At 44.4% G+C, this 12,983-nt stretch overlaps 1 protein-coding gene across 1 annotated transcript; it reads left to right on the top strand.

The window, feature by feature from the left end:
* The first annotated feature begins 254 nt into the window (after positions 1 to 254).
* On the top strand, positions 255 to 12,301 carry SLC25A24 (solute carrier family 25 member 24). Its single transcript, XM_054711639.1, has 10 exons — positions 255 to 522; positions 1,496 to 1,622; positions 2,618 to 2,705; positions 3,602 to 3,713; positions 4,933 to 5,091; positions 5,811 to 5,963; positions 6,962 to 7,069; positions 7,703 to 7,870; positions 8,754 to 8,904; positions 10,203 to 12,301. The coding sequence occupies exons 1-10, from the start codon at positions 397 to 399 to the stop codon at positions 10,385 to 10,387; spliced, it is 1,377 nt and encodes a 458-aa protein (XP_054567614.1). The 5' UTR covers positions 255 to 396; the 3' UTR covers positions 10,388 to 12,301.
* The last annotated feature ends 682 nt before the right edge of the window (positions 12,302 to 12,983 follow it).

Below are 12,983 nucleotides of genomic sequence, written 5' to 3'. Positions count from 1 at the left end.
CGGAGACAGCCCGTGCCCAGGTCTCGCTGCAAGTCCTGGGGGAAGGGCACGAGTTGTAGGCTTCTCCAGGGAAACCGGGGTGTCAGATGGGCTGCCCTGGGAGCGCCTCGGACCCGAGGCCACCGCTCCCAGCCCCCAGCGCGGCCCCCACCAGGCCCCCCCGCACCGCGTGCCTCCGCCTGGAGCCGTTGCGGGGCGCCCTCCCCTCCCTGCGCTGCCTCTCGCGGATGGGACTTGTCTTGGGCGTCCTAGCGGATGCTGCCGCCGTAGGTCTCTGCCGTCTGGACCGGACCGGACCGGGCCGGACCGGGCAGAACCCCCCCTTCTCCCTCTCACGTCCACGTCTGGGAGGCTCGGAGGGGCCGGCGTGGACCCCCGGGGCCGCCAGCCGCCCCGATGGACTCGCTCTACCAAGACCTGTTCTGGTACCTGGACCACAATGAGGACGGGACCCTGGACATCCTGGAGCTGGAGGAAACGCTGGGTGACATAGGGATCGGCTCTGCCCAGCAGCCGGGGAAGGTGGGCCTGGGCCGTGGGCGGAGAGATGTGGGGGCCGGTGTACTTGCCTTCTGGATGATGACTTATTTACTCTTTATTCAACTTGAACGTTGGTTCCCTGGTTCCCTGGGACTGGGGTCAGCCTTTGGTTCTTCATGGATTCCCCGCCCATCTTCGTTTCTCCTTCTGCACTCCAACCCGTCCGTTTCCCTCTAGGCTCCCGGCATCCCGTGAGGGTCAGGCCTTCTTCTCTCCGGGTCCAGAGCTGGAGGTCTGACCGTGATGCCGGCCGCCACACCGAGGCGTCGTCTTCCCAGAAGAGCGAGAGTCTGTGGGCTGGCCCTGGCCGGTGTGGCTCAGTGGTTAGAGCGTCGGCCTGCGGACTCAAGGGTCCCGGGTTCCATTCCGGTCAGGGGCATGTACCTCGGTTGCGGGCACATCCCCAGTGGGGGGTGTGCAGGAGTCAGCTGATGGATGTTTCTCTCTCATCGATGTTTCTAACTCTCTATCCCTCTCCCTTCCTCTCTGTAAAAAATCAATTTTATATATATATATATATATATATATATATAGAGAGAGAGAGAGAGAGAGAGAGAGAGAGAGAGAGAGAGAGAGAGAGAGTCTGCGAGCCTCGGGTGGGTGACTGTGAGGGTCTTCACAGGCAGGAGGGGTACCTTTTGGGTGACAGTGGAAGAGGGCTTACAGGTCATATCAAATACCATGCTTCTGATTGCTTCCTCTAACGCAGTGGTTTCTACTCCTAGAGAGAATTTGGTATGACAGCTTCTTATAAGGGAAATATTATTTGATTTTGGAAATCCAAGGGGAAAAGACTGTTTTAGACATTTAAATCCCAAGTGTTTGTCTTCTCCCTGGGGATTCATGAAATACATGCCTTATAGGAAAACAGCCAATCTACTTGAAGTGTGTGGACAAGTAATCTAGTATTTTAACCCATGTTAAAAGACTTGTGTTTTCTTTTCTTTTTTTGTAGAAAATTTTTATTACTGGTGATATCGACAAAGATGGCAAGCTGGATTTTGAAGAATTCATGAAGTACCTTAAAGACCATGAGAAAAAAATGAAATTGGCATTTAAGAGTCTGGACAAAAATAGTGATGGTGTGTTTTATTTTCTAGTCATCATCAGCTATGAGGAAGCACTTATACTTCCAAGAGTCTAGAACAATGTGTAGTTAGCCTTCTTTTTTCCTTAGGTGATAATGATAACTATTATTTTTAATCCTCGCCTGAGGGTATGTTTTTATTGATTTGAGAGAGAGCGAGAGCGAGAGCGAGAGAGAGAGAGAGACATTGATCAGTTGCCTCCCTTATGCACCCCTATCGGGGACCGAACCTGCAACCTAGGTGTGTGACCTGACCAGGAGTTGAACCCTCTTGGTGTACGGGATGATGCTCCAACCAACTGAGCCACCTGGCTGGGGTTTTCATTATTACTAGTGTTAATACTTGTTTCTTAGTCATGTGATTTTTACATAGAATTCATGTTTTTCATCGAGGAAACTCATTATTTGTCCAATGAGTTAAGGAACTGTAAGTTGGGGCTGTTTGTAAAATGTTAACTAGGGAACAATATGCTGATTTGACTTAAAGCTATGGGTTAAAAATAATTATGTTTCCTTGTTCTCTGGGCAAGAGAGGTTTATTTTGCTTTCATATTTAGGCATAAAAATGACATAATCTAAATTTAAAAAACTTGTCGATTATGTTACATTTGACGGTCTTTTTGAAAGAATTCATTTAGAGCAGATACTCTCTGATTTTGAAAATTAGAAAAAAAAAAGCAGATAGACATTTAAATGTGTGTCTTTGGACTGGAATTATGGTTTCTCTATTTAGATTAATAGCTAGAAGTGAGTCCCATTTGTGTCAAGCAAAAAGCAGGAGTGAAATAATATACTTGTTTAATGTACTTATTAGTTTTTGAGTTGTTATTGCACTATGCACTTAAGCAAATCTAACCCTACCCTAAATTCCTAAGTTTACCTTAATCCAGCCAAGGCTTTCCCTGATAAAACGAGGGAATTGCAATTCATGATTTCTAAGGTCCTTACAGTTCTGACGCTGAGCTTATGCTGTTTTTATTTCTCTTAAAGGAAAAATCGAGGCTTCCGAAATTGTCCATTCTCTCCAGATGTTAGGGATAAATATTTCTGAAAAACAAGCAAAGTTGATTCTTCAAAGGTAAGCTCTCCAGTGGACTGAGAATTGTTTCTTTTTCTTTGATGTTCACGTTCATGTCCTGCTTCAGAGAGCCAGTGTCCGTGTGGTTAAGACAAGTCCTTGCACCTCGCCATTCCTCACTGCAGCCGTTTGATAGCTTTCTCTCCCTTTCCTTCCTTTTCGTGTGTGTGCACACACGTTTCTAAAGTGCAGAGAGGGGAGTGCAACCTCAGGCAGGACTCTTCTCCTCTTTGAAATTTACCATTTTGTTTCAGTGTAGTTGGTGTACGATCGTATATTAGTTTTAGGTGTACGTTAGAGCGGGGCAGTATTTTGAGGCCTCACAATGTGACCACCCCACTAATTCGAGTCCTTGTCTGCCCGCGTGCAAACTCATCCCAGGAGGACTGACTGCATCCCCTTCACCTTTCCATCCATCCTCCGCCCCCTCCCTTCTGGGGACCATCCCTTTGGTCTGTTTCTATGAGTCTGTTTCTGTTTTGTGTTTTTTTATTGAGATTCCACATATACTAAGAGAAAGACAGACAGGATTCTTTTTTTAAAAAAAAATATACTTTTACTGTTTTCAGAGAGGAAGGGAGAGGGAGAGAGAGAAATATCAGTGATGAGAGAGAATCATTGATTGGCTGTCTCCTGCACACCCGCTCCTGGGGATGGAGCCCACAACTTGGGCCTCAGCCCTGACCAGGAATCCAACCAATGACTTCTTGGTGCATGGGACGGCGCTCAATCCACCGAGCCACACCGGCTGGGCTAGGATTTAAAAAAATGCAATGAGAATATTAAGTTGGAAAAGAAATGGTCATTCTGTAAAAAAGCCAGCAATGGTAGTTTTATTTGTAAATTCTGTTTGGTTCCTTAGTTAGTGTCTTCTTCTTCCTTTTTTTTTTCCCCAGCATTGATAGTGATGGAACGATGACAGTGGACTGGGATGAATGGAGGGACTACTTCTTACTGAATCCTGTTACCGACATCGAGGAGATTGTCCGTTTCTGGAAGCATTCCACCGTAAGTGCGCTGCGTGGATCAGTTTGTACGGGTCTGGAGCTGTCAGCCATTGGGATGGTCACCGCCTGAGAACACTGGGACTTTTACAGCGCAGGTGGCCAACCAGGTCCCAGGGGCTCCTTCAGCTGTGGAGCTCCGTTTACTGCCTGTACATCACAGATTCTTACTGTGTCTTTGGAGATAGTTGGTAACAGTGTCCCTTTTACTCACAGGCAAAGGAAGAGAGCTACTACTACTGCATAGCTCCTTCCCCAGACACTCTTACCTATAAAATCTTTTACACCAAAATCATTTACATAATAAAGTTGTAAGACTGTTACCATTAGAGAGCTGTGTTTCTCTCAAGCTACGTTGGTAATCTCTAGTAAAGTTTAGAATAGATTTAGAACTGCCTGTTAGCTGAATTTTATATAGAATCTTTTGCATGTTTTAAATGACAAGTCAGATTCATAAAAAATATTTAGAGATAGTCTGTATAGGAAATAGGTTTAGGGATATTCACATACATAGTTTTTATTTACATACTAGAGGCCCGGTGCATGGGTGGGGTCCCTCGGCCTGGCCGGCGATCAGGGCTGATTGGGGCCGCGGGAGGTGGTCAGCCGGCCTGATTGGGCCCGATGAGGGCTGGCCAGCCAGGGGGCGGGAGGTTGGCTGTGGGACCGCACTGACCACCAGGGGCAGCTCCTGTGTTGGGCATCTGCTCCCTGGTGGTCAATGTGCATCATAGCAACCGGTTGATGGGTCGTTAGGTCGTTCAGTAGCTTAGGCTTTTATATATATAGATTTGAAGCATATATCATGGTGCAAAGCATAACACAGATATAATTACGAGATAAAGGATACATTTTTGGAGAATTGACAAGCTAATTTCTTTCTTTAGTTAAAAAGAAATAAAGTACTGCCCTTTCATTCTGACTTAGACACAGAGGAGAAAATTTACCCTGAATCCATTAAGAAAATAAAGTGTGACTGTTGGTTTTGTAAATCGGTGAACACTGTCAATTTCCATTTCCGGTGAACTGACACTCCACACACTCCACTTAGTGAGAAGGAGCCGTTGACCCTCATCTCTGCTCAGATTGGTTTGGTGACTTTCCAGGGAATGACGCTGATCTTAACTATAATATAACACCTGCTTCTTTAAAACAAAATTGCTGGAATGATCTCTGTTTGGTTGAAGGAGGCTGTAATCTCTGCCCGCCCCCCATCTTAACAGGGTATTGACATAGGCGATAGTTTAACTATCCCGGATGAGTTCACGGAAGATGAGAAAATGTCGGGGCAGTGGTGGAGGCAGCTTCTGGCGGGGGGCATTGCTGGCGCCGTCTCCCGAACGAGCACCGCGCCCTTGGACCGTCTCAAAGTCATGATGCAGGTGAACCTCGAGACCTTGTGTCTGTTTGTCCTAAATGCCCATCAAACAACGAGAAACAGGGTGCTTTGGAAAGAGTTATAAAACTCTCCATAGCAGTCTTTTATGCCTTTAAAAAAGTACCTCTGCATTTTATTGCTATGAATCCTAAATTCTGTCCATGTAATGATTCCAGTGTTCTGCCCAACCTCAAATTGTTGATACATGTATGTGATGAGCTCTTCATCTTTGGTGTTCTACGACTATTCAAGTGTTTAAATATTCAGTCATTATTGTAGGGGTCTCCTTCAATTGTTTATATGTTATACATTTTCTTTCTTTTTTTAAAAATTAGTAATTATTCTTTCCCCCCCAAAAAATATATTTTTATTGATTTCAGAGAGGAAGGGAGAGGGAGAGAGAGATAGAAATATCAATGATGAGAGAGAATCATTGATCAGCTGCCTCCTGCATGCTCCCTACTGGGGATCGAGCCTGCAACCCGGGCATGTGCCCTTGACTGGAATTGAATTTGAGTCGCTTCAGTCTGCAGGCCGATGCTCTATTCACTGAGCCAAACCAGCTAGGGCTGTATGTTATATATTTTCTAAGCCTCCGATATTCTGTTTTCAAACACATCTTCTTGCAGTATTGGAGAAGAAAGAGGGGTTTGGACTGTTACTATAGAAATAGTAACAACAACACGTCACCAGTGTTTTGTAGCGTCTTCCTTTTATTTTCAGGTCCATGGTTCAAAATCCGACAAAATGAACATCTATGGTGGCTTCCGGCAGATGGTGAAAGAAGGAGGTTTTTTCTCCCTCTGGAGAGGAAACGGCACAAATGTTCTTAAAATCGCCCCGGAGACGGCTATCAAGTTCTCAGCCTATGAACAGGTCATTGTCAGCACTGGCTTGTCAGTGACAGTATCATTCTGGGCATTGCCTACAAAAACTGATTTCTAGGTTGTTAATATTTGCCACTTATTTAACAGTTTTATTTGTGCTGGTGAAAATAAACCCACCTTCAAAACAGAAAAACTATGGGGTCACTATTCAAAAATAGTAAACACTATTAACCCTGCATTTTCTGTGCATCTGAGAAAGAATGCTGTTATTCTGTTTGAGCAAAGGAGCAGCTAGTTCCTCTCTGGGCAACATCTGTGTTCTGCGGGAATCTCACTTGAAAACTGCTGTCCAGCCAATGGAATGCATTACCATTTAAGCCTTGCTTTCCTGCTAAGTATTGTTAATGCAGTGTTTGCATTTTGAAAAACATAATCACATGGTCAGTTAACTGCCTTCTAGAAGCTGATTTGTGTTTGGTATTGTCTTATTCAGCTTGTGCTGCTGTAACGAAATTCCATATGGTGGGTGGGTCAAACAACAGATATTTATTTCTCACAGTTCTGGAGCTGGGAGTCCAAGAGCAAGGCGCTGACCAATTTGGGTTCTGGTGAAGGTGCTCTTCCTGGCTTGCAGATGACGATCCTCTTGCCATGTGCTCACATGGCCTTTCCTCAGTGCATGCATGTGGAGAGAGAGAGAGAGAGAGAGAGAGAGAGAGAGAGAGAGAGAGAGAGAGAGAGAGAGAGAAGAAGTAGAAGAAGAAGAAGAAGAAGAAGGAGGAGGAGAAGAAGGAAGAGGAGGAGGAGAGAGAGGAGGAGGAGGAGGAGAAGAAAGAAAACTCTCTGGTGTCTCTTCTTATAAGGACACTAATCTTGCCATGAGGGCCCCACCCTCATGACCTTGTCTGATTCTAATGACCTCCCAAAAGTCCCATTTCCAAATACCATCCCATTGGGGGTTACAGCTCCCACACTGCATTTGTGGGTAGGGACACACAATTCTGTCTACAGCAGGTACTAATGTGCACTTACAATTGACTCACACAGTACAAGAAGATGCTTACCAGGGAAGGACAGACCATAGGCACCTTTGAGAGATTTGTTTCTGGTTCCATGGCTGGAGCAACTGCACAGACGTTTATTTATCCTATGGAGGTACGTGCCATTGTGAAGTCTGACAGCGTTAACGGTTTTCGTATTCACGATCCGTGGCTGTGTAGCAAGTAATCCCCAGATTTAACAGTTTCCAACAACAAGCATGCCTCACTCCCCGGCTTCTGTGGCTCAGGGATCCGGGAGAAGCTGGGCGGGGTGCCTGTGGCCCAGGGTTCCTTACAGGCTGCAGTCAGGGTGTTGCCGGGCTGCATTCAAGGTGTTGGGGATGGATCTGCTTCCAGACTCTCCTGTTTGTGGTCAGGCCTTCCTGGCTGCTGGCTGGAGACATGGGTCCCTCATCCCCTCGGCCTCTGCACAGGCTGCGTTAGTATCCACACAACGTGGCAGCTGGTTTCCCCAAATTGGTGATCTCAGGGGTGGCAGAGCCCCCAAGAAGGAAAGTGCATTCTTGGGTCACTTTGTAAACCGTTGGTCACACAGACCGCCCCTGGTGGAGTGTGGGAGGGGGGACCACACAGGGTGTGAGTGTCAAGACGCAGGCCTAGTGGGGGCCGCCTGGGACACTCGCTGTCACGGTGTTGATGGGAATGAGAACACTGTTCCTCTCCAAAGAGTTTCATGGCGGTAGAGGTCACACGAACAACCGTATTTTGTTTATTCCTTCGCTACCAGGTTCTGAAAACCAGGCTGGCCGTGGGCAAAACTGGGCAGTACGCCGGCCTGTTCGATTGTGCCAAGAAGATTTTGAAGCACGAAGGCATGGGAGCTTTCTTCAAAGGTTATATTCCCAACATACTAGGCATCATACCTTACGCAGGTATAGACCTTGCTGTGTATGAGGTGAGTTTGTAGCCATCTTTTGAATCTGAAAGTGTAGCTATATAGTTCTTATTGTTTGAATTTGACTGTGTATGGAGAAGTACACGTATACCAGGGAACAGTTTGTGACCCAAAAGTAGATTCAAGGGTGTTAATTTACATCTATGTCTATGTCTATATCTATATCTATATCTATATCTATATCTATATCTATATCTATATCTATATCTATATCTATCTATCTATATCTATATCTATATCTATATCTATATCTATATATCTATATCTATATATCTCATATCTATATTTCATATCTATATCTATATCTATCTATATAGATATATATATATTTAGAGAGAAAGAGAGGAAGGGAGAGGGAGGGAGAGATAGAAACATCAATGATGAGAGAGAATCATTAATCAGCTGCCTCCTGCATGCCCCTACTGGGGATCAACCCCACAAGCCGGGTGTGTGCCCTGACCGGGAATTGAATCGTGACCTTCGGGTCATAGGTTGATGCTCAACCACTGAGCCACACTGGCTGGGCATCATTTTTCTTATTCATCAAATCAGAAGGATAACTCTGCCTCAGAGCTTTGTAAAAGGATTAAATATGTCCAGTACAAACGTAGATGTAGTCGGTAGTATGACATTATTTTTATCAACACTCACGGTAGGAAATGTTCTTTAGGTCCTGCAGTTGGTGTGCTACTGACCTTCACTGTTATTTAGCAGACCTCCCGGGCCTGGGTCCGAATCCTCAGTGGCTCCCCCGCCCGTGCAGAGCTGCCCCTCCTGGGAGTGGATGGCCCGTCTCCTGCGGGATGAGAGCAGCTGTGAAAATGTTCATGTTGAGGGAATGAGTTGTTCACCATCTCTCCGCTTTTTTCTGTGTCCCTTGCAGCTCTTGAAGTCCCATTGGCTGGAACATTTTGCCAAAGACACGGTGAACCCCGGAGTGGCGGTGTTGCTGGGGTGTGGCGCCTTGTCCAGCACCTGCGGGCAGCTGGCCAGCTACCCGCTGGCTTTGGTGAGAACACGCATGCAGGCTCAAGGTGGGTTTTTCAATGAAGAGAGTATACCTCCACCTTCCGTTCTTTATTGCCTCCCGAAGGAACCTTCTCACAAAGCCTTTTCCCCATCACTCCCTCTTCATGAAATTTTAACACCACAGACACGCTGCGCATGTACTGTATGTATATCAGTGCTTTATGCATCAATAGTAAGGGTTTTTTTTACTCGTGTTGAGAACACATGTTTTAAGAATGTATAAGCTTTGCCCTCGCTGGTTTGGCTCAGTGGATAAAGCATTGGCCTGTGGACCGAAGGGTCCTGGGTTCAATTCCGGTCAAGGGCACCTACCTTGATTGCAGGCTCCTCCCTGGCCGGGCCCTGGTCAGGGCGTGTACAGGAGGCAACTAATGGATGTGTCTCTCTCACATCGATGTTTCTCTCTGTCTTTCCCTCTCTCTTCCACTCTCTGTAAAAATCAATGGAAAAATGTCCTCAGGTGAGGATTTAAAAAAAGAAAGGAATGTGTAAGCGTTAGTATCTAGATGGACTTGGGCTCAGTTCCTTGCACATGGCCTCTCTGGGTTTTCCTTTTCTCATCTGTAAATGCGAACGGAGACCGGCAGTGCTGTCAGCATTAGCAGCCATCTGTGTTACCCACCGGGCGTCTGTCCGCTTCCTGGTCAGCGGTGGCTGCAATGGCTTACGACTGTGGCCGCCACAACACGTGACACTGTCTCCTCCCTCGACTTTGAGCCCACTGTGCCCTCCTGGCTTTTCTGTCACCTCGTGGGTAATTCTCTTTTCTTTTTTAAAAAATTTATTTGATTTGATTTTAGGGAGGAAGGGAGAGAGAAACATTAGTGATGAGAGAGAATCATTGATCAGCTGCCTCCTGCATGCTCCCTACTGGAGATTGAGCCTGCAACCTGGGCCTGTGCCCTGAACTGGAATCGAACCGTGACCTCCTGGTTCATAGGTCGACACTCAACCACTGAGCCACGCCAGCTAGGCTAATCCTCTTACGCTTCGCTGGCTTTTATTGCTCTATTAATAAGGTATGCGTTCTGCGCCTTTCTTTCCTCTTTTGCTCTTTCCCTGGCCAATCTCACCCTCTGTCATCTCTTTAAACAGTACACCCTGGGCCTCTACAGCTCGATCCCCAACCTCTCTGCCACGTCTGGCCTCCGCTCCCCCGTTGTATAGAGGGTACTTTCTTGGACTCCCTGGAATAGATGTGACCCTTTCCTTCTGCATCCTTCTGAAGCATAACGATGCATACTAATAAGAACAAGGCAGGCTTGAGGATTGAATTGGCCTCGTTTCCTTTTTTATTTTCTAGCCATGATAGAAGGAAGCCCACAGCTGAACATGGTTGGCCTCTTTCGACGAATCATTTCCAAAGAAGGGGTACCGGGACTCTACAGAGGCATCACCCCAAACTTCATGAAGGTGCTCCCGGCTGTAGGCATCAGCTATGCGGTTTATGAAAATATGAAACAAACTTTAGGAGTCATCCAGAAATGACATGTTGAACTTTTTTTTTTTTGCTTTAGCACGATTACACTGAAATTCTTAATAATCTCTAGAGGGACTTTTTCTCCTCGAATTGCACGTTGATGGCAAAATAAGTATTTTTTTCACAAAAGAAGAGCTTATCAATGATCATTTAAACATTTTATCTCAATTTTCTATATACAGAAATGTTTTTTTAAAAATCATAGTTTTGATAAGCTCATCCAATTTTGAAAAAGCCAGAAAATGAATTTTATCTCTTCTCCTTAGTCCTTTCTACAAATCTCTGCCCGAGTCCTCAGTCTGAAACATGAACCTGCTTGAACTAACTCTGTTTTGCGTGGTGGAATCATAAATCATCCGTCTTTGGTTTTGGGTGGTTCAAGTGTATGCCAGCTTCTTTATACTTGTCTTTTTCTTAAACGCCAAGGTGATCAGAAAACCTCAATGCTTAAACTGGTCTATATATTTTGAATGTCTTTGTAGACTTCTTAACATTTCCTTGTAGACCTGTTAATAGGAAGTCATTGCATGAAAGACATACCTTCCGGCAGCCAAGTAAGTATAGGGTTTCTATCCTTGCCTTCCTTCAAGCTGAATGAGAATGAACGTAAGTGGCTGGATTTCAAGGCATGCGATTACCCTCGTCTATTGATATCGTTTTTGTAAAGGAGGAGTGATGAAATAATATTTACTCTGCGGGCCTTTTTCTTTCCCTTGCCCTGTAATTTGGTTCCTGCGAGGACACACTGACTGTCAGCATAGTCCTGTTATGTTATCAACACAAGGCAACTTATTTGAATGGTTCTGTTTCTCTTCTGTCTTGGCTTTGAAAAGTACCAGGAAACAAAACATTTTTATGGAGACCGGCTTTTGAAGAGCGTCTCTTTGTTTCCTACTTGAATCAGATTTAACTAGGAAGGTTTCTGAGGACCATTCTTGGTCATCCGAAATGTCTTCATTACATGAAGTGGGTTGATCCCGGGTGAGTGGCATTCCCTGTCCTCCCTCCCTGTTGAATTTCTTTGAACCTGCAATTCTCCATTGGGCAGCACAAACCTAAGAGAGTAGTACATATTAGTAGTAGCAAATACCTTCTATATTAGGTATTTACATTTAAACAAAAGGCCCCATTTGTGAACATACATATTCATAATCTCTCTTGCCCCAAGTTTAGGACATGTTATGATACAGAAAATAATTTTTAATATTGATAGCATGTTTTTATTTTATTAGAGTTTTTTTTTTTGGTAGAACTATCTTTTATTTATCAGAACTACCTTTTCTGATTTATGTGATTAGGACTTAGAATAACATTTATTAGTTCAAGTTATTCTTACCATTTTTTAAAATTTAGTTTCTAAACTTGTTTGACTTCTAGTAATTGCTGTTGTAAATTGTCAACATTTTAGTGAAAATCTAGTGACATAATAAGCATTTACTTTCTTTGAATCTACCTCTTGTATTTTATGAACCAAAGAGAAATGTTGGACTTGTCTTTGTGAAACATATTCAAAATATAGTTTTCATTATATGAGTTATGACTGATACATGTCTCAGTATTTTTATACTATATATAAGCATGGGACTCTTTTATCTTTTGGGTGGTTTGTACTTTGGAGTAATACATAATGATAATATTAAGGTACATGATTAGCTCTTTCTTTTTTTACTCATAAAAATTATGGAATGGACAACTGACATTTCAAGCTACTGAAAAATTATCATTGTTCATTATGAATTTAAATTGTGTGCTATTTAACATTTGTAAGGAGTGAATGTGATTTATCTGTGCATCTTGTATCTTTTGAAACAATGATCTTGTATCTTTTGAAAAGAGCCCGGAGTTGAAGATAGATTATTTCTGGCATTAGTGAATACTTACTTTCCATTTATATTAAAAAGTATATGTATTTGTTTTAAAAATGACTTGTTTCCTTATTTAAAAAGTAACAACAGTATAACCGAAGCAAAAAACAATGGCTGTGTATTTTCTGGCCCTGTGGCTCAGGTAGTTGAGTGTCCTCCCATACACCAAAGGGTTGCCGGTTCAATTCCAGGTCAGGGTTCGATTCTCGGTTGTGGGTTTGATCCGGGTGGGGAGCATGCAGGAGGCAGCCGATCTGATGTCTCACTCTCACATTGATGTTTCTCTCTCTCTCTCTCTCCCCCTCTACCCTCCTGTCTAAAAAAGAAATCAATAAAAAAAAGAAGGCTGTGCCATACAGCTTGTATCACTGGCAGTGGTTTGAAAAATTCTTTTCATATGTCTTTCTGTAGTCTTAACAAATACTTAGGCCTTTCCCGAACAGCCACGGTAGTTATTGTCTCTAGCAGCATACATTTTGATATAAATTGGTTTTCTTGATGTCCAAGTTCCACATTTACTGAGTAGGGTTCCACCCCTGTGGGTGCACAGTGCCACCTCTTGGCATATCAGTTTGTTCTTTGATCTTCACATCAGGCCACATGTATAAACGTGTGGCATGTGCTGCACGGTATGGCTCGGCGGTTGAGAGTCTACCTATGGACCAGGAGGCCATGGTTGGATTCCCACTCAGGGCACATGCTCAGGTTGTGGGCTCGATCCCCAGTAGGGGACATGCAG

This window comes from Eptesicus fuscus, chromosome 22 (assembly GCF_027574615.1).
Source record: "Eptesicus fuscus isolate TK198812 chromosome 22, DD_ASM_mEF_20220401, whole genome shotgun sequence".
Taxonomy (NCBI): Eukaryota; Metazoa; Chordata; class Mammalia; order Chiroptera; family Vespertilionidae; genus Eptesicus; species Eptesicus fuscus.
The sequence above is the reverse complement of the archived record's forward strand: the minus strand, read 5'-3'. Positions and strand labels throughout refer to the sequence as shown.

Bases quoted from the DNA above. Each gene is read 5' to 3' on its own strand.
- SLC25A24 (XM_054711639.1), top strand. From the start codon at position 397: ATGGACTCGCTCTACCAAGACCTGTTCTGGTACCTGGACCACAATGAG. The intron at 7,871-8,753 runs GTGAGTTTGTAG...TGTCCCTTGCAG, and splicing joins TAGACCTTGCTGTGTATGAG to CTCTTGAAGTCCCATTGGCT. The intron at 8,905-10,202 runs GTGGGTTTTTCA...TTTATTTTCTAG, and splicing joins AACACGCATGCAGGCTCAAG to CCATGATAGAAGGAAGCCCA.